The 24,099-nt window shown below is 47.5% G+C and overlaps 1 protein-coding gene across 3 annotated transcripts; it reads right to left on the bottom strand.

Moving 5' to 3' along the window:
- Positions 1–1,850: 1,850 nt before the first annotated feature.
- Positions 1,851–23,436, bottom strand: APOD (apolipoprotein D). Of its 3 annotated transcripts, none has more exons than XM_004603238.2 (5): positions 23,302–23,436; positions 17,526–17,665; positions 9,001–9,122; positions 5,769–5,857; positions 1,851–2,929 (listed from the first exon to the last, which is right to left on the bottom strand). In XM_004603238.2, the coding sequence occupies exons 1-5, from the start codon at positions 23,360–23,362 to the stop codon at positions 2,697–2,699; spliced, it is 645 nt and encodes a 214-aa protein (XP_004603295.2). In that variant the 5' UTR covers positions 23,363–23,436; the 3' UTR covers positions 1,851–2,696. The 3 variants fall into 3 exon arrangements, with proteins under 3 accessions (XP_004603295.2, XP_054984242.1, XP_054984243.1); XM_055128267.1 differs by lacking the exon at positions 23,302–23,436 and adding an exon at positions 20,194–20,782; XM_055128268.1 differs by lacking the exon at positions 23,302–23,436 and adding an exon at positions 18,855–18,975.
- Between the last annotated feature and the right edge of the window lie 663 nt (positions 23,437–24,099).

The following is a 24,099-nucleotide window of genomic DNA, read 5'->3' as shown; positions in this document are numbered from 1 at the left end:
ATTATTTCCGGCCCCTGCTTGGAAACCCCGAGTTGCCCTCTGGATGCTCCCCAGTTTTTCTCAGTTTCCCTCCTTGCTGATACCTTTGTCAAAGTTTCCTTTTCCTGTACAGGAAAACTCAAGTCATGCATGGAGCCACACATTCATTAATTCATTCACATACAACATTTGAGCCTTCGAAAGGGCAGGCTCTTGTGAAAGGTGCAAAATGTATCCACTCTCGCCTTCTGGGAGGTTCAGAGGGGCACAAGAACAATTCTCTATTCTCTCTCTCCCAGAAGGTCGAAAGCTTCTGCATGGCTCTGGGGCGGGGGGGGGGGGGGGGGGGGGGGGCTGCATTTCCCAGAGTGCATGGGTAGTGCCAGAGATGGGGGGCAGAGGGGAGCTTAGGAGAGAGGCTCTGCTGTCCTCTCTGCTCCCTCCCTCCCTCCCTCCCTCCCTCCCTCCCTCCCCTTCCTTCCTTCCTTCCTTCCTTCCTTCCTTCCTCCCTCCCTCCCTCCCTCCCTCCCTCCCTCCCTCCCTCCTTCCTTCCTTCCTTCCTTCCTTCCTTCCTTCCTTCCTTCCTTCCTTCCTTCCTTCCTTCCTTCCTTCCTTCCTTCCATTACAAAGCTGTCTTGATGGTCTTTTTTGCTTACCTGTTTTCAACCTTTCAAATTGCCAAATGAGGTTTCCAAATTTCAAAATTGAGGTCATATTTATTTAATAAAATGGAAACTGCCCCTATGATATCCTTGGACCTTTTATAACCTTTCAAGATAAAGCATTAAAGAACTTCAGTAGTCAAGGAAATAAATATTTGATTTAGCTATTTTGTTTGTTTGGCTACACCCAGCGGTGCCTAGGGCTTACTCCTGGCTCTGTGCTCAGGAATCACTCCCAGTGGTGCTTGGGGGACCATAGAGGGTGCCAGAATGCAACTCAGGTCAGCCTCGTGCAAGGCAAACACCTTAATCCTTGTACTCTCTCCCGCTCCAGATCAATATATATTTTTTTATTTTTAAAAATTTATTATTTTTTATTTATTAATCAGTGTGAGGGTACAGTTACAGATTTATGTATTTTCATGCTTGTGTTTCAGTCATACAATGCTCGAGTACCCATTCCTCCACCAGTGTCCATTCTCCACCCAGATCAATATTTTTTGTTCAAGCTCAAAAAGTGAAAATCAGATCAAATGGCTTAATTTTTCATTCATTTTTTAAAAAAATGTTACAAATACTAAACAGAAATCACAGGGGAAAGAATTCTGAGGTCTTTCTGATATAAAATGTTCATAATGTAAAACAAAAAATCAAAGTCAAGGCATTTCTTGACTGAGTCTGGGAAAGGGAGGTGCCTGCCCGCCCCGGCGGATCCAGTGTATGTGGGGGCTAGGTGGGTGTGGGGGTGCCCCGAGGTCCTGGGACCTCCATAGCATCTTGCACAGGCTTCGATTCTGCCCCTTTACCTGTCACTCTCCTGTCCTGTGTGGGAGATTCTTTTTTTTTTTTTTTTTTGCTTTTTGGGTCACACCCGGTGATACTCAGGGGTTACTTCTGGCTCTGCACTCTCAGGAATTACTCCTGGCGGTGCTCAGGGGACCATATGAGATGCTGGGAATCGAACCCGGGTCGGCCACGTGCAAGGCAAACAAGACACAATTGGGCCTCAGTTAATGTCAGTTGAATGAAAGACCAAAAAAAGATGATTTTCTTTTTTTACACGTCCTGTCCCTGCCCCCCCACTCCTACTCTCTTTTTTTTTTTTGCTTTTTGGGTCACACCCAGCAGCGCACAGGGGTTACTCCTGGCTCTGCACTCAGGAATTACTCCTGGCAGAGCTGGGGGACCATATGGGATGCTGGGAATCGAACCCGAGTCGGCCGCATGCAAGGCAAACGCCCTACCCGCTGTGTTATCGCTCCCGCCCCCCCACTCCTACTCTTTTGATCACTTCTCTTCTTTCCGTACCAGCCCAAGATGGCCCCACCTTCAGCCTCATTCTGAAGATGTCCTGAAGAACAGTGTATTATTTCCAGGAAACGGAGTCAGAGACTCCAAATCCTGAAAGGTATTGCCCTACAGGAGGGTCAATGCAGGGTGAGGACCCTGGTTTCCAGGTTGCTCAGCATAGACCTGGCCCACTGCCTTCACTTGTCAGAAGCTGGAGGGTTGCCAGTATACTTCAACTGTTGGGCGCTAGGCTTTCTCCAACACGATGCTTAAGGACCCCCAAACATAAGCTTGGACATGAATACCCATGATGAGGCCAGAGCCTTAGTACAGAGGGTAGGGCTCTTGCCTTGCATGTGGTGGTCCTGGATTTGATCCCCAGTATCCTATATGGTCCCCTGAGCACTGCTAGGAGTGATCCCTGAGGACAGAGCCAGGTGGAGCCCTTGAGCATCACCAGGTATGGCCCAAGACCAAATAAAAACCCACAATAATTAATCCAATTCAGAATCTGCTCTGAGCACTGCAGGTTAGCAACACATTTATTATTAGGCTTGGAAGGAATGGCAGGGTTGTGTGCCTAAGGGTCTGAGAGAACCTTTCTTGACTTCCTTTCCACTGTGTCCTGTTTTCATAATTTCCGTCTGATATATACTATGCTCTACCAAAAAGATCCAGGTTATCTTCGGCATAAGAGCTTAAGTGTATGGGGTGCAGTGGCATGAATGAAGTTAGGAATAAATGGTGCGGCCTTTGTGAGCCCGGCTACCGGAAGTACGGGCACTTTACCTGATCTGTTTTGGTCATTTTCTGGATGTTAATGTCATAATCAGTCAGAATAGCTTTGAGTTGATTGATTGTTTTTGGAGAGAGGTAAGGGTTTCTTCCCAAGATCCAGGCATAATCCGTATGGAACAGCCACATGTTGGTACAGGAATACACGAGGGAGTAGCTCTCATAGTCGGTGGCCAGGACCCAGTACGGAGACCACGGCATCACTGATGAACCAGAAGAGGCAGAATTAGGAGGACTCAGGAGCCATCTCACTCATAGACGCCAGATCCTGGGGTACAGGGAAGGCCATGGAGGTACCCATGGTGTTGGATTCCATGTGGGAATCATATGGAAACATTGGATAAGTCTTGCCTCCCTCCAACTCACCCCTCCCTAGATTCTAAGCAAGTAGTAGAGACTTTTGTCAAAGCTCCCCAGTAATTTTAAGTTTCTGCCAAGTTCAGAGGCGACATCAATCTCAGTCCTCCTTTCCTGGCAGCAAGGAGTTCTTCCGAAGCCTTGAACTGACAATCTGTACTTAGCACTTAGTAAGTATGGAGGCCCACTTGGCTCGGTGGAGCTAGGAGCTAGGTGCTTCACTCCTGGTGTTGCATCCCCTGGCCCCACTCAGCACCTGGAGCCATGGGATGTACCCTTTTGGCAGCCCTCCTCACCCCCAAACCTAAACAAAGTTAGGTAAGAGGCATTCAGGGTTTCTACACTCATCTTTCTCTCAGACCTGTCTAGAGGGAGGAGGTGGCGGGTGTCACGTTTCTATCTCATCGGGGTGTCCTCAAAAATCGCTCCATGCTTTACAACTATGGTAAAACGACTATATTTTACAGCCACAAGGTGATGGATTCTAGACGCCCTGGTAAATGGCCTATCGAGATTCATCGACTGACATCTGCATAGTTTAAAAGCTGATCCTTCAAGGGGTCTTTGAGAAGAGACAGAATTTTCTGTGAACTTGACCTCCATGGCCAAGGTCCGAGCCAAGGTAAACTCATTGCCCAGCGTGCTGAAATGAAGTAAGTGGGCGCTCAATGCCAAAGAGAGAAGTTGGTGCGCTGATCCCATAGCAAAAAAGAGATTCTGGACATAGGCAGCCCTGGCGAGCTGCTTTCCTGGTTTGAGCTTCCCCTCTCCCTCACGCAAGAATAATCCCTCCAGGGGCTGGAAAGTTGGCTAAATGGTAGAGTGTGCTCTTGTCATGGCTGAGGCCCTGGGTTCAATCTCCAGCACCCACACTCCCACCCCCAGTATATGCTCTGTTTGCCATGTCAAACTCGGGCCCAGCCCTTGTGAACAACCCCAAGAAAGGGCACAGACAGTGCGGGGTAGAGAGAGTGTGTCTGCGTGGGCAGGATCTTGCTGGCGCTGCATGTAGAGGGCTACCCAGATGACCACCCCCAGCTCCCTACCTCCCTATTCTTGCTCTTTATACCCCGAAGACACAAGGACTGGTGGAGGACAGGGGGGCAGAAGCCTGCAGGCCTGGGGGGAGCACTGCTTCTGTGGGTTTCTAGTCCGATGGTTCTCTTGCGAGAGTAGATATTTATTCCATTTGCTCTCTCTGCATTTCAATTGCTTCGTGCACTCCAGCTAGGCTGCAGGCTCTTGGGAGCACTGTCGGCAGACTGCAGGGGCCAGCTCTTCAAGAGCACTGTCAGCAGACTGCAGGGGCCACCTCTTCTAGGGGATGCCCTGACTGCTCACGCACACACCCTCTGTCTCCTCCTCCCAGGGCCTTGCTCTCGGGTGTGCATGGATCCAGGTGCTTCCTTGCAATGAAAATCACTTCTGCATCTCTTTATCAGACACCGCAGCCTCTCCCACTGCTCCTGGAGGCCCTTCAGCCTCCCTCACGGCACTGGAGACCCTCACGTGGCTCCGTCCTGCTCTTCTCCCCCTGCTCCTGCACATGGGGCAGCCCTTCCTCTGACCTCAAGCACACATCTCACCCCTCCAACCAGACCCAGTCTCCTCCTCTTCGACTTGCTCAGCGTCCAGCTCCTGCCTCTCTTCAAACCCCATGGGGGTGGAGGGGGGGGAGCACCTCACCATGGACCTTCCCTTCCGCCCCCCTCAACTTTGCCTCTGCTGGGCCCCAGGACCTCTCCCCCCTCACCTTGCTTTTCTGCACCTGGAACTTCTTATTTGTATAAAGACTGGGAGAAGCGGACCGTGTGAAGCCCTGTACCAGCCACAGCACGCGTGCTTCCTGGTTTCCTGTCCCGGCACTGGGCCCAAGGGAAGTCAGTTACCCCTGGGACTGGATCTCTGGGGCAGGAGGCACTGTGTGCCCCTCTGGCTGTCATCCTCTCTCTGTCAAAGAAGACCTTCTGCTCTGTCACTCTCTCTCGGCGGGGTGTGGGCAGGGAAACGGGGTTCCTCTCACAGATGGTGACTCTAACATCTACCCACCCCCCAAATGGGGAAAAGACGCCCCAAGCATCTTCTTGAGCTGAGCGTTCACAATCTCTCCCAGCACTGACAGGAGTGTTCGCTGCTTTCTCCACTGCCAGCTTTCACTCCCCAGGGAACCCAGAACCCAGGGAGCAAGTTCCTGGGGTGACTGACACCTCTCTCAGGGAGTCCGCAGGTGACTAGTCAGGAGCAGATAAAAACAGGATATGAACTGACCTTCATCCCTGTCTCCTCTGTCTCCCAAGTGTTTGTACATCTGAATAGCTGTGCTAATAATGCCTCAGGTTTTGTCCGACCTAAGTTTCTTATGGCTCACGAGGCTGAATTGGGATTTACTGCTCACAACCTGCGCGTTCTAAGCTGAGCTTCCTCGGTTGCAGCACACCCTGTAGTTGATGGTATGTCCTTTGGTCTGTTGCTGTCTCTACGGAGACACTTACCCCTCAGAGACAAGGACCCCTGTGGCTCTGGCATCCCTAACGCTACTGCATGTCATGGTGCAGACGCCCAATGAACAAGCATGTGCTGAATCACTCCAGGTGATTCTTGGGTGTGGAAGGGCTATTCCAGGTCTCTTGTCTTCCGTTGACACTTTCCTGTCCCTGAGGATTCTGGCAAGAAACAGATACTTACACCAGAAAAACCTCACTCCCAGCTTAGCAGGCTCCACGACGTTGCTCTGCGCAGCTTCTCCTTCGATGTAATTCAGGGTTCCATCGGACCTATAATTGTTTGCTTGGTTTTAGTTCAGTTTTTAAATCTCAGAACTCACCAAATTCCAAAAAACAGGGAAAGCTGAAACTTGTGACATGAAGACCACAGTGAACAACGTCATGAGTTCCATTAGAGCTCCACTCCTTACAATTCATGCCACTTTCCTCTGCCACTGGTTCTGATACCAAGCTTTGGGGTCATCAGAGAATAATGATCCACTGCAATGCACTGGATTCTCTATCAGGAACCAGCATGCCAGTGGAGTTTCAGGGATTGTTTACAGTGGACCCATGAGGGCGTTTCTTTACTCCCAGGCTTCAAAGAGATGAAGGGAAACAGAAGCAAACAAGACAACCCCACAGTCTTGTTAAAAAATGGGAATGGGGTGAAAGAAAAAAGAAAAAACAAGCCCTACCTTGATGGTGCAAGATAATGTAAGTTATGGGCTCTAGAGATTTATGAACTTCCTCCCCGCTTTGGGTCTCAGTGATGTTACGTGACATCATCTGTCCCATAAAAGGGCCAAGCTGTGATCCCTGCCAGTCCAGCCAGCTTCTGATCAAGTGTGGACATAGGCCAGGTCAGTGCAGTCAGGGAGGAAATGTGACATAATTTCTGTGATTCTTTGGGGCATCAGATTTCAATAATGTTACCAGGGGAAAGATTTATGTGTTATAATTAGTACTGCCTGACACTAGAATGGGCAATGTCGTTTTATTCTTCGGGACATATAACAGGGTGCTGAGACATACAGCACCCTGTCATAAACTCCTGTCATATACCACTTTCTTCGTCTTACCACTAAGAAAGCAGTGTTCTTAGATTGGTGGGATACTTGCACGCTTTTGACTCGAGCTGGCCCCGTTTCCCATTCTCTATGGCCCCATGAGCCCTGGAGGAGGAGAGGAGAATGGCCTGGGGTGCAGGCAGAGGAGGGAGGGAACTCATGAGGATGCTCTTCTGTTTGGGCAATGGGTGGGGTTGGGCCACGCCTGGCTGTGTTCAGGATTTACTCCTGGCTCTGTGCCCAGGGATCACTCGAGGTGGAGTTCAGGAGACCATTTGGGGTCCTGGGGATGGAACCAGGGTCAATCGCAAGTAAGGCAACTGCCTTAACCCTGTACACTCTCTCTGGCTCTAACAACTGGGTTCCATCTGTGACCTCCACCCCATATGGTCCCCTGAGCCCTGTCAAAAGCGAGCCCTGAGCACAGAGCCCTGAGCACCTCTGGGTGTGGCCCCCAAACAAACAAAACCAACAAACAAGGAAGTGGACACAAGGTCAATCCTGAAGAGGCCAACAAATTGAAACAAGAGCAAAGGGAATGCGTTAGGATGTCAGCAGGCCACAGTGAGTATTTATGGGTATCCTTGAAAGCAGACCAGACACCAAGCAAAGATACAGGGGTCCGGGATCCAGCACACGCTGATGCTCCCAAAGGCACTGTCTGCTTAGTAGAAGGACAGGGGACCCTGCTCTAATCTTTCCCTTCAAACTCAGTCAGGAAGCAGGTCAGGCCAGCTTCTATCTGTACACAGTTTCTTGACAGGAAACCAATCCCTTCCCCAAAGACTCTTCTTCCTCATATACTCTATGTTTTCTTCCAGACTGGTGCTTTCAAAACACCACTAGTCTCTGATCATAAACTCTAAAACTATTTATGGGAAAAATGCATTTGTGTTTTCAAGACTGCAGCAGACTAATGAATAGGTGCTATTAAATGATGCCTGCCTACAAACACTGTCCTTAGAACTTTATGGGGGTTTGCTCATTGAATGCTCACACTGCCCTAAGGGAAGAAGCCTAGAGAATTATTATAACCAATTTAAGATCATGTGGTTAGGAAGTGGCAAAACCAGGATTTGAAACCTAGCAACCCAATTCCAAAGCTGGAGTCCTTCAGGTTCCAGTCCTGAGTCAACTGCTCTTCCCTGATCATTCTCTGGCTAAGAGCACTCTGTTCAGATTCCTGGCCATGCCTTCTCCTCCTTCTTTCATTATTTTGTTTTGCTTGTTTGTTTGTTTTTTGGGGGGCTACCCCCAGCAGTGCTTAGGGCTTACTCCTGACTCTATGCTCAGGGATCACTTCTGACAGTGTCAAGATCAAACCTGGGTTGGATGCATGCTGTGCAATCTCTCTAGTCCCTTCTTCCCTTCTTTCATGCTTTTATTTCATAGTTTTCTTTTTTTCTTTCTCTCTCTCCCTCCCTCCCTCCCTCCCTCCCTCCCTCCCTCCCTCCCTCCCTCCCTCCCTCCCTCCCTTCCTTCCTTCCTTCCTTCCTTCCTTCCTTCCTTCCTTCCTCTTCCTTCTCTTCCTCCTCCTCCTTCTCCTTCTTCTGCCACACCTGGTGATGCTCAGGGGTTACTCCTAACAGTGCTTGGAGGACATATGGGATGCTGGGGATCAAATTTGGGTCAGTTGCGTGCAAGGCAAATGCCCTACCCACTGTGCTACCACACAGGCCCTTTATTATTGCTGTTGTTGTTATTGTCATGCCAGGGATAAAGCCAGGTTCCATCCCTGGCATTGATGGGAATAGCCCTTGAGCATTCTACTGGGAGTGGCTCTAAAACAATTAAGCAAAATAAAACATTTTTAAAGATCATATTTGAGACCCTCCGGAATATAAAAGTACACTCATTAGACTATTCGATTGACAAAGCTTAGCATGGGGCAGTATTTGTATTTAATTCTTGCTTGGCAAAGTCATCTAGAAGAGTTAAAGATTCGGAGATGGGACAGACAGAGAAGACAATGTCATGAACCCTCTGGGGTCCTGAAAGGAGTCAAGAAAAACCGATGACTTCTGCCTGGATATAAGATGAAGAGGGGGTTGGGGGGCCAGACCATGAGGGCCCCTGCTGTCCTCTCTTCTAAGAGACCCCCCTCACAATGAGAGAAGGAGCCTACACTGTTTCTCTTGGGCATCTCCCAATAAAGTACTCAGCAGGTATCGTGAAAATGAATGAGTGACTTCAAGTCCCCACCATTCCGCTGACCTAAAGCTTTCCTCTTGGGATGGGTTTGTGCGGGCCACCCAGAGTGGCTGTGTCCTCCCTGAACTCGACGACAAGGACACGCAGTCACCCGGGGACAGCTCTCCGCAGGGACTGGCTCCAGGACCTGCACTCTGAAACCGCACCACTCACCTCAGCTCCTGGTTTATCACTTTGATGTTTCCGTTTCTCTTTAGGGAGTAGCTGGCTTGGATGCAACTTCCCCTCTCGAAGTTCGTGGGAATCTTCTCAATTTCATACCATGTTCCAAGATACTGCAGAGACAACAACAAACAGAGCAAAACCCGTGGCTCTCGGGAGACCTGCAAACTCTTCCCCATTGTCGCCTCGGAGCTGAGCCTTTGCAGGGGGAAACCAAGGCAGAATGGGCTGCATTGTTCCCCGCACTCTCAAGCAAGAGATTGATTCAAAGGGGATCGAGGGAATCGGATGTGCAGGCACTGGTTGAATGCCACGTTCTCGTCGGAAAGTGTCCTTTATTTAGCTGTGTTGGCACTGTCCCCTTCAGCTAAAATCTGTGTGAAACTCTAAACGCTGTTAAAAAAAGAAAAGGTTTTGGGCTCAGGGATGTAAGGTGACTTTCCTCTCGGGTGTTTTGTGACTCTACAAGGCATCTTTGAATTGTGTAGGAAATCAGATAGGCTCACTGGAGTGGGGACTCCAGAGCAGTTCCAGTCCCCTCATGTGACCCCGCGCTGATCACAATCTTTGGATTTCAAAGACCTGTATCAACCTGCCTGGGTGAGGTTGACTCTCACTTCCTAACTTCAGCATACAATGTCAACTTGATTTTTTGAGGGGTTCGCACCTCGCAGTGCTCAGGGCTTACACATAGATCTTTCCTAGCAGTGCTGAGGAGAACATATGTGATGCCAAAGATTGAACCGGGATGGACGAGTTGCAAGGCAAGTGAGTGACTAAACTCCTGTACTCTCTCTCCAGTTTTCCAATTTCATTTTTAAAGGGCAGCCACACGCGAGGCTGAGGGAAAGTGGAATCAGGTGTTCTCATGCTCTGTACGTTGCTCTGTGCAGAAGCTGCTCCAGTTGGCAACCTTCATGGAGGGCAATTTGGCAATGTCTAACAAAGCTAAAAATACGTCGACTCTAGCCCAGCAAACTCACTTCATTTCTGGGAACTGTATCCTCCTGATAATAAGTGATGAGGTATGTATAAGGTTATTCATTGCAGCACTGTTTGTAATAATAAAAGGCAGGAAGCAGCCCACGTAAGCATTTGGAGGGGAGTGGATAAATCAATGACGTTATGCCCATACACGTTATATACTTGCTCTTAAGAGCGATGTGCAATTATCTCCAAGATACTGGCGATGGGAAAAGAGCCAGGTGCCAGGCATATGTAGTTAGTTATCTTTTATGTTCGAAGGGGGAAAATTTTTTTATGCAGGTTTTTTATTGCTGCACTGACATATCACCTCAGCTTAAAACAACACAAATTTTCTTATACTCTTATAGTTCAGAAGACGAAATAGGGCTTGTTGTGCTCAACTCAAGGTAGGGTAGTTCCTTACTACTCGGGTTTTTTCCAGAGCCTCTACAGGAATCTGTCTTCTTGCCTTTGCCAGGTTTTCAAAGTCACCTACATTTATTTTTCTGTTTTTGTTTTGGGGCTTCACCATACAATGCTCAATGGTTACTCCTGGCGGTGCTCAGGGGGCCATATGGGATGTCATGTGCAAGACAAGCACCCTACCTGTTGTACTATTTCTCCGGCCTGCATTTCTTAAGCAGTGGTTTTCAACGGCCAGTCAAAAATCTGTGCTGGTCCACAGTTGTAAGTGTTGAAAAGTACATTTCTTAGATGGTGAATTCAAAGCACCAGTTCCCAGTGCATGGGTGAGTACTGGTCCAGAGATATAAAATACTTGAAAATCTCTGCCTTAGTGTTTGACTCTTTTCTTCATCTTCAAAATCAGCCAAAAACCAAATCCTTTTTCCACTGCATTTCTGACCCCTGTTCTAACATTAATCCTCTCTAACCATTGCTAAGAAAGGTTCTCTGCTCTTAATGGACCCATGTGGATAAGCCAGGATTTGCTTGCCGTCTCAAGTTTCATAACCTTAATCACATCTGCAAATGGTACTTTTTCCATGTCAAGTAACATATTCACATTTTCTGGAGATTAGGCTGTGAATATAATTCTGCTTGCTGTAGACACAAACATGTTCATTTGCATACACTATCTCTCAAGATACACATAAAAATGAAGAAGGTGATTAGATGGGCGGCGGCGGGGGGTGTGTGTTGTCCCATGGCAATGAATCTCAGGAAGATGTAGCCAAATTCAAAGCAAGAAATTCTTGGAGAGAGAGAAAATGATCTCAAAGGAGTTATCTCCTGAGCAGGAGGCTTGAGATGCTAGAGACTTAGACTCAAGACTCCAGCTTAATCCCAAAGCCAAGGGCAGACAACTCAGCAGAAACAAAGGCTTTGATATGATTGCCAATGAAGAGACCACCAGAGTTCAAAGTCCCTTTCCTTGATGAATCCAGCGACAACTATAATGAGCATAGAGTCTCAAGCTAAGGCAGTTTGGAAATAGATGATAAATAATCAACTCCCAGGGGCTGAAGCAATAGTATAGCAGGTAGGGCATTTGCCTTGCATATGACTGTCTGGGGTTGGATCTCAGCATCCCGTATGGGTCCCAGAGCACTGCCAAGAGTAATTCCTGAGTGCGGAGCCAGGAGTAAACCCTGAGCACTGCTGGGTGTGAGTGAAAAATAAAATAAAATAAAATAAAATAAAATAACCAACTTCCCAAAACAACTTGGAGCACTCCATTTCGTCCACATTTTATTTTTTTTGGTGGGTGTTAAATCCTCCTTTACTTTATAGGGTTATTTCTTCTCTCATGTCCCCCTTAATAAGGTTTTTTTTTTCTCCAGTGTCTTCTAATATTCTGTTTTACATGTATGACATAAAAAAAAACAACAACCTGGCACTCAGCTAGAGGTTGGGACTGATTTCTCCTTTCCGAGGATAATCTTGTCTCAGCCTGAGCATCACAGCTCTGTGAGGCCGGGGTGGTCGGGACCAGCTCGCATGCTCTATATGCCAAGTGAGTCTCAGAGGCTGCTTGACAGCTGCGTTTGTGGCACTAGCAGGACCTAACATCCCAATTGTGTAGGAGCGCGTGCAGTGTTTACCGCTCCTGACTTCCTGGGCTGCTCATCCCACTGATCCCAACATTGTGAGCCAGCCATGAGTGAAGTAACTATTCTTTTCTTAGTATCCTCTTGCCCCTTTCACCCGTGCCTTCCCTGATGAAGCTGAGGCGGGGCACATAGGTGGGAAGACAACTTTTCATTGTGTCTTTTGGACACTTTGCATCATTAGCATATTACACCATGCAAATATATTTACCTGGGAAATAGGTTAGTTGAAAAGATTTTTTTTTGGTAAATTTCAAACTATTACTCAACAAAACCATATCAGAGATGCACTCACGTTTGAACTGTCAGAATTTAAACAGAGGTATACTGCAAGCAGGTGCTTCAGTTATGGGGTTCGACTTAAATATCTGTCCACCGTAATGACATACAATTTCGACTTGTTTATTAAAATATCACTGTCACTGTCATCCCGTTGCTCATCAATTTGTTCGAGTGGGTACCAGTAACGTCTCTCACTAACAGACTTATTGTTACTGTTTTTGGCATATCCAATACGCATGGGTAGCTTGCCCTGCAGGCTCTGCCGTGCGGGCTCGATACTCTCGGTAGCTTTGCCGGGCTCTCCTACATTTTGAAGAAAAACACTGAGCTTAATATTAACTTATCAAAGAGTTAGGTGAGAGATCAACTGGCTTTGGGGCCGGAATGATAGTGCAGTGGCTGGAGTACTTGTTCTATCATGCTCGACCGGATTTGATCCCTGAAACCCTACATGGTCTCCTGAGCTCTCCAGAGGTAAGCCCTGAGCGATGTTCCTCACCCCCACCCCACAGATCAGCTGACTTCCTAGGCATCTTCAGAAAAAGGTCCAGTTTGTTAACTCTCTTTGTGTGCTCCTGATGGAATTCACCATAGCCTTACAGCTTTCCTCAGAAGGTGACTTGTTAGAAGAGAAGTGGCATCTGCGTGTCCCAGAATCTGAACCTGGACAGTATATAAAGCATAAAAACCTGGAACTTGATTTTAGTTCACCACGTTCAAGGATCCAGGATGCCAAAAATATGTGTGAACATTTGAAACATTTTTCATTTGCTGCTTTTCTCCCTTTGATCTAGTTAAAAGAATGTATTGTCAATTGGCATACAGTACTGCCTTTAATAGAAAATATAAATACTGGGACACATTTCACATATTGACTACCTGAGAAATTGTTTTGTGTCCCACTGTTATTAAAGCAAAAAGTATAATGTTCTTCACTTGAACTAATCAAATACAATAGATTATAAATTGTGCATTGTAAATAAAAGTTCACTCTGTGAGTACAAAAAAAAAGAAAAAGGTCCAGTTTGTTTAGTGCAATTAATGAGTTGTTTTAAAGATTGTTTAGTGATGACAATTACAATCAAGGGAAAGAGAAAACTCAGAAATGCCTTTGTGTCATGCTTCCTCATCATTTCACGTGATTTTTGTGAAGATTTTCCATTTAGGGAGTGGGGTGTTCAGGAAATACTCGGGCTCTGAGCTCAGGGTTGCTCCTAGCAGTGCTCAGGGAACTATGTGATGTCGGGTATTGAACCTGGGCCTCCTATATGCAAAGTATATACTCTAACCTATGCTCTTTTCATCTTTTGGGATCTTGATTTCCTTATATACATGAAGAGAACATATTATCAAAAAAATTGGAAAGAAAAGTAAAACTGTATTTGCAGATGACATGATTTTTGTATGCAGAAAAGATCCTAAAGAATCCAGAATTCAGCATAGATCAACCTGTGGAAATCAAATGCATTTTTATACTTAAAATGAATAATCTGCCAATGAAATAGAGAAAATTCTATCAATAATTAAATACAATAATAAAATATAAATAAATTTAATACATTTATTAAATGCGTAACTTGTACTTGAAGGTTATAAAACTTTGAAATAAATGCAAGAAGACCAAAGTAGATGGAAAAACATCCTGTGCTCATAGATTGAAAATCAAAGTTAAGATGACCATACTCACCAAATTTATTTACAGACACAATGCAGTATCTATCAAAACCTCAACTGACTTTACAGACATTGACAAATTGATCCTCAAGCTCACATGGAAATGTCAGAAGAGTCAAGAGAAAAACCTGGAGAACTCAAATATTTTTATTTTACAACTACAAGACTGTAGTAATCAAGACTGTATGGTCCTGGCAAAAGGATAGATAGAAAGATTAGCAGAATAAAATTGAGAGTTCAAAAATAAACTAACAGTATGGTAAATTGGTTATTGATAAAGAATGGAGAGAGAACCATCTTCTCAACAAATGGGTCTGGGACAATTGAATAGCTACAAGTGAAAGAATTACATTAGTCTTCTATAGCACACAATATACAAAATTTCACTACAATGGTTTAGAGTTTTTTGTTTTTTGTTCACTTTTTTTGGGCCACACCCCGCGATGCATAGGGGTTACTTCTGGCTCATGCACTCAGGAATTACTCCTGGCGGTGCTCAGGGGACCATATGGGATGCTGGGGATTGAATCCAGGTCGGCCATGTGCAAGGCAAACGCCCTACCTGCTGAGCTATAGCTCCAGCCCATGGTTTAGAGTTTAATGTAAAACTGAAAGTACAAAAATGTATTGGAGAAAATATGGGAGTAAATCTTCATAATCTTGGGGAAATGAAGTTTTTATTTTACATGCATCACTGAGACCACAAACAGCAACAGAAAAATAAATAAATTTTATTTCATCTATATAAAATACCTTCAGACTTCAAAAGACACATCAAGGGCCAGAGAAATATCTCAAAATCTTGAGCTCCTGCTTTTAATGGAGGAAGCCTAGATTCTGTCCCTGGCTCTGCTTGGCTTCTCTGAGAACTGACGGGAGGAACACCTGAGCACAGAACCAGGAGTAGAGCCTGAGTACCGCCAGGTGTGACCCACAAAGCAAGACAAAAAACAAAGGACACATCAATAGAGTGAAAAGACAATCCACAAAATTAGAGGAAATAGATGCAAATTGATATCTAATAAAGAAATTTTATCCAAACATCAAAATAATTATATATTTTGATAATAAAAAGGAAAATAACCTAATTAAGAAGTCATCAAAGAACTTGGGTTAACGGTTTCTACAAATCTACAGCAAATATTTCTACATCTCTTCAGATGACCAGCAGGCACATGAAAATAAGCTCAGCATAATTCACCATTAGGACAATGCAGATCAATACCTCACTGAGATGCCATGTGAGGTCTTCGAAAAATGGCTACGACAGAACAAATGAATGACAAGTGTGGGCAAAGAAAAGAAGAAATTGGAATTATTTGATGATGGAAAAAATATAAAACAGTGCATGACTTGTAGAAGATAGTCTAACAATTCTTCAAAAGTTGAAAAAGGGAGTTATGCTATAATAATTCTATGTTTTGGTATAAACCCAATCGAATTCAAAATTAATACTCGTGTGTACATGTGCACCCCTCCTCCAACATACACACACATACACAGCACAGGGGTTGGAGAAATAGCTTAATATGCTGGCATTCATACTTTGAATACTGGACGCCTGGGTTCAATCTTTGGCACCTCACGGGCCCCTGAGCACAGAGCATGAAGTGGCCACCAAAGCAAAATTTTAACCAAGTAAAACAAAAGCTCATGAAACACACCTAAACCTGGTACAGGAGTAGTCCGCATAGCACTATTCTTAATAGTCATAAAGCATAAACAGCCAACATAATAAACAAATATAACACTGCATAATCTATAGTGTGAACGATTCTTTGACAATGAAAAAGAATAAACAATCGATGCTACAACATAAATGATTCTTCCCTGAAACTGTCACCGAAGGTCACATAGTCTATGATTTCATTCCTATGGAATGTCCAGCACATGCAAATTGAGATAGTGTTCCCTGCAGAAGCAAGGGTAGGGGAAGTGTGAGAGGGGGTGTCGTCCCAGGCCATGCTCAGGGGCTGGAGGCCACTCCCAGGGAGCCCTGCCCAGCTGTGTGGCCCTGACGATGTAGAACTACCCTGGGCATGCAGCTGTGCTCAGCCAAAGTGCTGGCGGCCACCATGACTTCACCCCTGGGCTGGGGGTCATGAGACTTCTTTGCAGGGAGGGGGAGGAGTGATGAAATATTCTCAATTTTATTGTGATGATTGACTTCACAACTCTATGACTATACTAAAAACCAATGGAAATGAAAACCATTGAACCTAAGTATTGATTTGGGTCCCACGATTCTCTACCCTGTGGTGTGAACCTGGGTTAGCAGCACAGTCCCCAAAGCTGGAAGCTTAGGGCCCACCAGGGCCACAGCTGGTGGTGCTCAGGGGACTGCGTGGTGGCCAGGATTGAACTCAGGGTCTCACATACGCTAGACATGCACTCTGCTGCTTCAGCCATCTTCCCGGCCCCAGAAGCCTCATTCAACATGTGAATCATCTACACAATGAAATACCTCTCAGTAAACTATTATTGTACACATCTTACTTTACTCTTGAAACAATTTCTATAAAATTCAGATCAATGATAATCTCCAAAGCACCTTGGAGTTTTCCCCCCAAACTGAAATATAACAAGTTCCCTGGATCGCTCTGTCCGTGGACGAAGGGATGGTCCTGCCAGGTGGCGTGAGTGAGAGTGGACGGCTCACCCTTCCCTGCCCACCTGCCCAGTGTGAGGCCATTGGCGAGGCTCCTCCCGGCTCCCCTAGCCTGGGTTAAACCTCTGACCTCATGCCTCGCAGGAAAATCTCCATTGTGACTCATAACTCACATTGTTACCTAGAGAGAATCGGGCCTCTGGTAAGCAGGAAAGATCTTAAAAGTGGGGTGGGGTGGGGGTACTCATCAGGAGTTAGCAGCTAGGGACCCCACAAAGCCATGGTTTCAATGCTGCTTCCTTCTGCTCTTGCCTCTCTCCCTGGCCGGGTCAGGAGGGGGAACTGGAGACAATGAAACCTTTTTGAGCAAAAATGTCTCTGAAGTGTCCCCTGCTGGCCCCGGGAGATCCCGGAAATCCCCTACACTCCCACTTTGAACCTCACTTTGCAGGCACAAACTCTGACAGATTCTTCTCAGCCATGTCCTTTGAGTACCTCGGGGCTCACCTTAGCCCCTGCCAGCTCCCCACCCTCATGCCCGAGTGCAGTCTCCGCTGGGCAACCATGTCCGCGCAGGGGAGGGCCCATAGTCCCCTGGCATCTGCCCGCAGGACAACCTGAGGTGAATCCCTCATGCTTCCTCACAGGTCCCCCAGGAGCACTGCATGCCTGGTAAGCTGTCACAGAACGCCCTCCTCTATGGCCTGGTCTGCCTTCTCTGCCTCAGTTTCCCCACAGACCCATGTGTGCTCCCTGACCCCCAAATTCTCAGCTCCCTAATTCTTGTCTCAGAGACTGAAGGAACCCCAAATCAGATTAAGCACCACCCCCAGGGCTGCCAGGGGCCATCAGAGCAATGTCTTAAAACAAGCTGACGCTTATGCAGCCGGGAGACTGCAAAACCCAGGGCAGGTTACCTTGGTCACGTTAAAATGATTCTGCACGGGCGGAGCCGGGCACTGCCCCAAGCGGAAATCCTGCGCTTCGGAGGCTCGGAAGAGGCCGGCCAGCGTGGGGAGCAGGAGCAGCAGCACCGTTGCCATCTTGGTCAGTGAACCTGGAGTTGAGAAGCAAAGTGACCCCTGGGAACGGGCGGTCCCCAGAGGCACACTTCCGGGCTAGCTGGTTCGGTTGTAGTTCAGGCCTAAGGCACTGCCTGAATGAGCAGCTGCGGGCACCGCTGAGGCTACCCCCTGTTTACCTCCAGGTTCTGCCTCCCTGAGGGCGCCCCTACCTGGGTCAGGGCTAGGCAGGGTGTGTGTTGAGGCTTTCGCCCCTCCCCCCCCACCCCTGCCCCCGCATCATGCATGTTTCAAGGACAGGGACACAGTGGCTAAGAATATGCAATGTTGCTCAGTGTAGAATGTTCTGGAACAAGGTGAGAACAAAAGGAAGGTGAGGGAGGGATGTAAGCACCCAATGAAGTGAGAAAGAGGACAGAGAGAGAGAGGAAAAAGCACTGTAGCCCTGTAGCACTGGTGTCCCATTGTTCATTGATTTGCTCGAGCAGGCACCAGTCACCAATCTCCATTGTGAGATTTGTTGCTACTGTTTTTGGCATATCAAATACGCCAGGGGTAGCTTGCCAGGCTCTGCCTTGTGGGCAGGATACTTTCAGTAGCTTGCCAGGCTCTCCGAGAGGGACAGAGGAATCGAACCCAGGTCGGCCACGTGCGAGGCAAACACCCTACCCGCTGTGCTATTGCTCTAGTGAGAGAAAAAGAGAGAACAAAAATCAATTAGCACTATATTTGGGTTATTTTGATTAGTTTTTATTTATTTATTTATTTATTTTGGTTTTGAGGTAAACCTGGTGATGCTTGGGGACCCTTTGCAATGTCTGCAATCAAACTGGGGTCAGGTCAGCTATATACAGGTAAGTACCTCGCTTAGCCCCTGTCCTATCTCTCAGCCCAACATTTAGAGTCTTATAAGATGCCTAAGAGAACACAGACAGCAAAGACACCCGGGAAGAAAACAGACTGAAAGTGGGTCTAGGGAAGAAGAGGGAGTCCCAGGGTGCTTAGAACAGCCAACAGCTCTGCAGCCTCACCCCTGCCCTCCTTTGCAGCCTCACCCCTGCGGGCCCATGAGTGCAGGCCACCTACCACCCAGGGGTAGCTGACGAAGCTCAGGCGGGGCCTTGCTCTGAGCCAGTTTGAATTCGGGCTCTGCGGTGTCCTGCACGCAGCCCGTCCCATTGATGCGTCTGTGTCTTTGTAAGTGGGGACAAGAATCAAACCTACCTTGGGATGCTGACGCGGAGTCAGTGGGATGCTGTGGAGCCAAAGTGCTTCTCAGACTTTGACCTTGCTTCTTCCCTGTGCCCCCCTCCCCGTCTTACGGGTTGGTCCTCAGTCCCACGCCATGGCCCCTTCATTGAGGTGGTTTTCACAGGCGGCCCCCCTGGAATGTATTGAGGACCCTCAGAGCGGGCAGCATTTAACCCTGAGAAATGCTCGATAAATGCTAGCTCTTCTTGTTATCGTAAGCAGCAGAGACAAAGAGTTGTTTCCTGGACTCACGATTGTATTTTCAGACACAGTGTTGGGGCTATTTTTGAACAGATGATTATGCCCTTAACCTCAAGCAGGACCAGTCATTGGCATGTAACTATGCGAAGGGCAGCTTAGCCACGCTCATGGGCACGCAGGGGCGAGGCTGCAGAGCAGGGCAGGGGTGAGGCTGCAGAGCTGTTGGCTGCTCTCAGCATCCCCTGGAGCTCCCTCGTCTTTCACGGCCTCCCTCTCAGGCTGCTCTCCTCCTGTGCGTCCTTGCCTGTGTCTGCACGAGAGCTATTTCCAGCCCTTGCCTTTCCCCTGTGATGAAGAGGATGGGAGCGAGGCAAGCACAATGTTCTCAGCCCGAGCGTTTAAGAGGATGTGTCATGACAAGAATAATTATAACCACTTTCTTATGAGTCGCTAAACCTCCAAATAACCTTTAGTAATCAATAGCTTTTCTTCTGAAGGTTTCGTTGCCTGGTTTTCAGAAGAACAATTATGTAACGAGCAAAGGCTGCTGTCAGGGGCACAGAGGGGAAGGCTTGGAGGGGCTGGGGAGGGCGCAGGCGCCCCCCTGGCTTATGTCTGTGCTGGGACCACCTGCCTTAGACTCGGAGGCTCCCTTGCTGCTCAGCGCCTGAGGCCAGGGCAGCAACAGCTGCAATTTAACCTTTTGTGGGATGGACCAAACGCTACACATCCTCCCATCTGTTTTCAAGAGGTTTCCAGAATCAGAATCCAGAGGCTTCCCGCGGGCCCAGAGAGACCGTACAGGGCTTAAAGCACTTGCTTTGCTGTGCTCCGGTTTGATCCCAACACCACATAGCGTGAGCATTGTATGACTGAAACACGAGCATGAAGGTATATAAATCTGTAACTGTACCTCACGGTGATTCACTAATAATAATAAAAAAATACTGCATAATGTCCCCTGAGTCCCACCAGGAGGGCTCTCTGAGCACTGCCCCTTATCCCCTCAGCCCCCCAAACAGAGGTTCCCAGAATGAGGGACACCCCCCCCCCACTTCCTTCCAAGGCTCAAACCTTGCTCTGAAAGAAAGCCCGAAGGATGGCTACTCACTGTGCGAATTCTTCAGGATGCCCAGCCTGGAGGCCGCTTTGCCGCCTTCTCTCCCAGCAGTAAAGAAGGGGAAGTTGAGGCACTCAGAGGTAGAGGTCTAGAGCCCGGCTAGGGGCCTCAGGCTTGGGCCCATCTCCTGAGTTCCGTCCTGCCCCTGAGGCGAACTTTCTCCAGGCCACCTTTGGCGGCTTTTGTGGAGGGGATCTAACTCTGATTTCCTGTCTAATAAGAATGCTTATTCAGATGGGTCGGGAGGCCAGAGACTGCATGTGACAGAGTGCAGTGTGTGTGTGTGTGTGTGTGTGTGTGTGTGTGTGTGTGTTTCCAGTGCCGGGGTCCCTGGGCCCCACATCCCATTTTCTTAGCAGGCCTACGAGCTCAGGCCTGACAATGGGGGGAGCGAGATGGGCATGTGTGCCGGGATCCAAGTCCAAGTCTGGCACATCCTAGGCACGTGCTCTGCCACTTTGCTTTTGTGTTGTTTGTGAATACCCTCTCTCCTTGGCGACCCTCTGACTGCTTCCTGGGGTTGCGGCAGCACTTCCAAAGAACGGTTTACTCTGACCTGACGAGTCCTGTTTCACCACGTGGCAGCAGGGTCCAAAGCCAACTCCCCCTCCTCGCCTGACAAATGTCTTATTACACAATGTTCTATTGTGGGCTGGAACCGTTCTTTAGCTCCGTAGGAGGATTGCAGAGTGAGGCTGGTTCGCTTTGATTGCATCTCTCCCTGAGATGCCTCTTTGTTGTAGTCGTTTTAATCCTGGAACTAAAACTTTTTCTGAGAGTGAAGTGTTGAAAGCATCCATCGTTTCCCTGCCAGGAACCTTCCAGTCTCATTGTGTTGGCACTCAGCAGCACCAGGGGTGAGGCACATTCTAATATCCCACTGTCATCATCATCACTGCCATCCCGTTGTTCATTGATTTACTCAAGCGGGCACAAGTAACGTCTCTATTCCTCCCAGCCCTGAGATTTTAGCAGCCTCTCCTTACTTGTCTTTCCCAAAGATTGGAGGCTCTTTCAGGGTCAGGGGAATAAGACCTATGGTTGCTGATTTTGGCATATCGAATACGCCACAGGGAGCTTGCCAGGCTCTGCCCGTGTAATATCCCACTGAGTTGAGCAAATGTATCATATTTTTGCATCCTCTAAAACTAATGAGAAGACTGTCTTGGCAAGGAGAGTTTGCATACTTTTGAGGGTGGGGGAGGCTTCCCCAGCATGCTTAACGTCTTCTCCAGGTAATTATTGGCCAACCAGGCCAGAGGTTCAGTGCAAGGGCCTGAGGATGTGTTTCTCCTTGGACCCTGAGTGCTGGGGATTACCCGGGCCACGTTGGCAGTGCTCCGGGGCCTCTACACCTGTACCTGGTGATGTTCTAGGGAATGCATGATGGTAGGGACCAAACTGGGTTGGCCGCATGCAAGATATGACCATAACACTGTACTATTTCTCTGGAACCAAATTTATATATTCAAAAAATGCAATTTAGGGGCTGGAGAGATAGTACAGAGTGAGTAGGGTGGTGGCTGTGCATGTAGCTGAACCCTGTTTGATCCCTGGCACCCTATATGATCCCCCATGGCCCCCCCAAGAGTGATCCCTGAATAGAGAGAGTCAGGAGTAAGCCACCGGGTGTGACTCCCAAACACACAAGTGACTTAAATATTATTTTACTGAGATACTAATTTAAACATATTATACTAGAGGGCTGATGAGATAGTCCAGTGGGTAGGATACTTCCCTTGCATGCAGCCAACCGGGATTTGATCCCTGGCACCCTATATATGGTCCCTCAGGCCTTACCAGGAGTGATATCTGGACATAGAGCCAGGAATAAGCCCTGAGAAACATAACATATGGCCTCCAAACACAAAACAGATTAAATTAAAAAAAAAGTATGATAATAAGGGGCTATAGATAGCCAAGTGGCTAAGTAATGTGCTTTGCATGTGGGAGGCTTGGGTTTGATCCCCAGAACCCTGCTCTTCCCATATGCCTGGGAATAATCCATGAGCTCCAAGCTTGGAGTAGCCCCCAATACTACCTATTGGTGTGGCCCCCAAAATAACAACAGCAAAATAATTCTACCAAGATGATGGAGCCTCCACTCCGCACCAGTCATGTGAGCCTATCTGCCCGAAGAGAAGAGCTGGCGTCACTGGTTTGCTTGAACCCCACACTGAGACCCCCACTGCACACTCTGGAAGGGGCCTACACAGACACCTTGTTTGTTCTCCTCCAGGTTAGCTTTCTCCGGGCTCTTTCCGGTATGGTGTAAACCAGATGTGCAGCCTGGTCTCCTCCAAGGTCAGAACCGCCCCTCACACCTGCCTATTAGTGTGACCCCGTCCCCATCACAGGGACAAGATTCAGGATTTGATTTTTAAGATTTCACCTGAGAAAAATAAGACATGTTTTTCCACAAGGAAATGGGTCTTTAAACAAAAACCTCATTGAGTTATTATTCATCCTATTTTACAATAGGATGAATTTTACTGGCAAGCTCCCTGTGGCATATTCGATATGCCAAAAAGAGTAACAACAAGTCTCACAATGGAGACGTTATTGGTGTCCGCTCGAGCAAATCGATGAACAACGGGATGACAGTGATACAGTGATTTTACAAAATCAGGTTTTCTGAAGAAAATATTTGGGTGTCCTATTGCAAAAAGCATGCTCTGTCCATTTTGCTTTGGGGTTAGTTTTACCAGGATGTGCCATTGGGTGACTGTCTTCTGAGAGTTCACTGAACCGTCGATGTTGGTGTGAGCAGAACTTCTCAGCATCTTTTGGAGTCTAGAGGCAGGCGCACAGTGCAAGACAAAGGTCACCACTGCACTGTCACCCCACCTCTAGCATTTGTTGGTGATCTTAGCGTAGACCCCGTGACTTAGGATATTTGACCCTCGGGCTCCTCATCTGAAAAGTGGCATGAATACTATCTCCTTGCAGGGTTGAGGAACCCTGAGGCCGAATCTACGACGCTATTGACACAAGCCTTCAGTCGTGTTATTATTGTTAGCAGAAAAAGGGATCATCAAAAGCCAAGCCTGCCTCTATTTAAAAGCATCATTTATCATAAATGAAAATTACAGCACTTACCTTTAATTTTTAAACTTTTGGTCAAGATGAAGTTAGTGTTCACATGCAAAATCATCAACATGAGATGCCTCGTCTAGATGACTAGCTTCTCCCAAGCTGTTTTATAGGCTTCTCCAGGCTGTTGGTGTTTAATTTTAATGCTCGCCACACCCCCCGGAGCTCCGGAGCTCAGGAAGGCTGGTCCAAAAGCTGAGCTCTGGATGATGCACAAAGATGGGATATCATGTCCGTCTCCCTTTCCCAATTTCCTCCACAGCTGCTCCCTGAAGAAGAAACGATGAGATACTCTTTGTGTGTGTGTGTGAGAGACAGAGTGCGTTTCATTCAAACCATCTTTTATCTATTTTTTTTTTGCTACTTGCACGTTCTAATTTAATTTTTTTCTTTTCAGTCAGAACGCACTTCAAAGTTCCAGTCAGATGAATTGCTCCCTGTTTTTTCAGGCATCTGGTGTTTATTTTTCGTTTTTGTGTAAATGAAAAATCAACAATCCTGTTTCCTGCCATGGAGCATGACTTCTACCCCTTCGTGGCCGCTGGCCTGGAATGCCGCTGGAGCCAAGGTGTGGGTCAGCTTTCCACGTGAGCCTCGGCCAGTCACCCTCTTCTCTGTGCTCCAGCCTCCCTGCTGGCAAGCAGACTCTCATTTCTGTGTGCACCAGGGTTGGGCATCCAGCAGAGATGCCAGTTCTCAGCAGCTGGAAGTAAGAAGGGAGCCTGCCAACGGTGCTGGCTCATCTGCGCCCTTGATGGTCCCTCTTGCAGTGCTCTCTAGTAGCCCGTTTTGCTGGAGGATGGA

This window comes from Sorex araneus, chromosome 2 (genome assembly GCF_027595985.1).
Source record: "Sorex araneus isolate mSorAra2 chromosome 2, mSorAra2.pri, whole genome shotgun sequence".
Lineage (NCBI taxonomy): Eukaryota > Metazoa > Chordata > Mammalia > Eulipotyphla > Soricidae > Sorex > Sorex araneus.
This window is presented reverse-complemented; position numbering and strand designations above follow the sequence as displayed.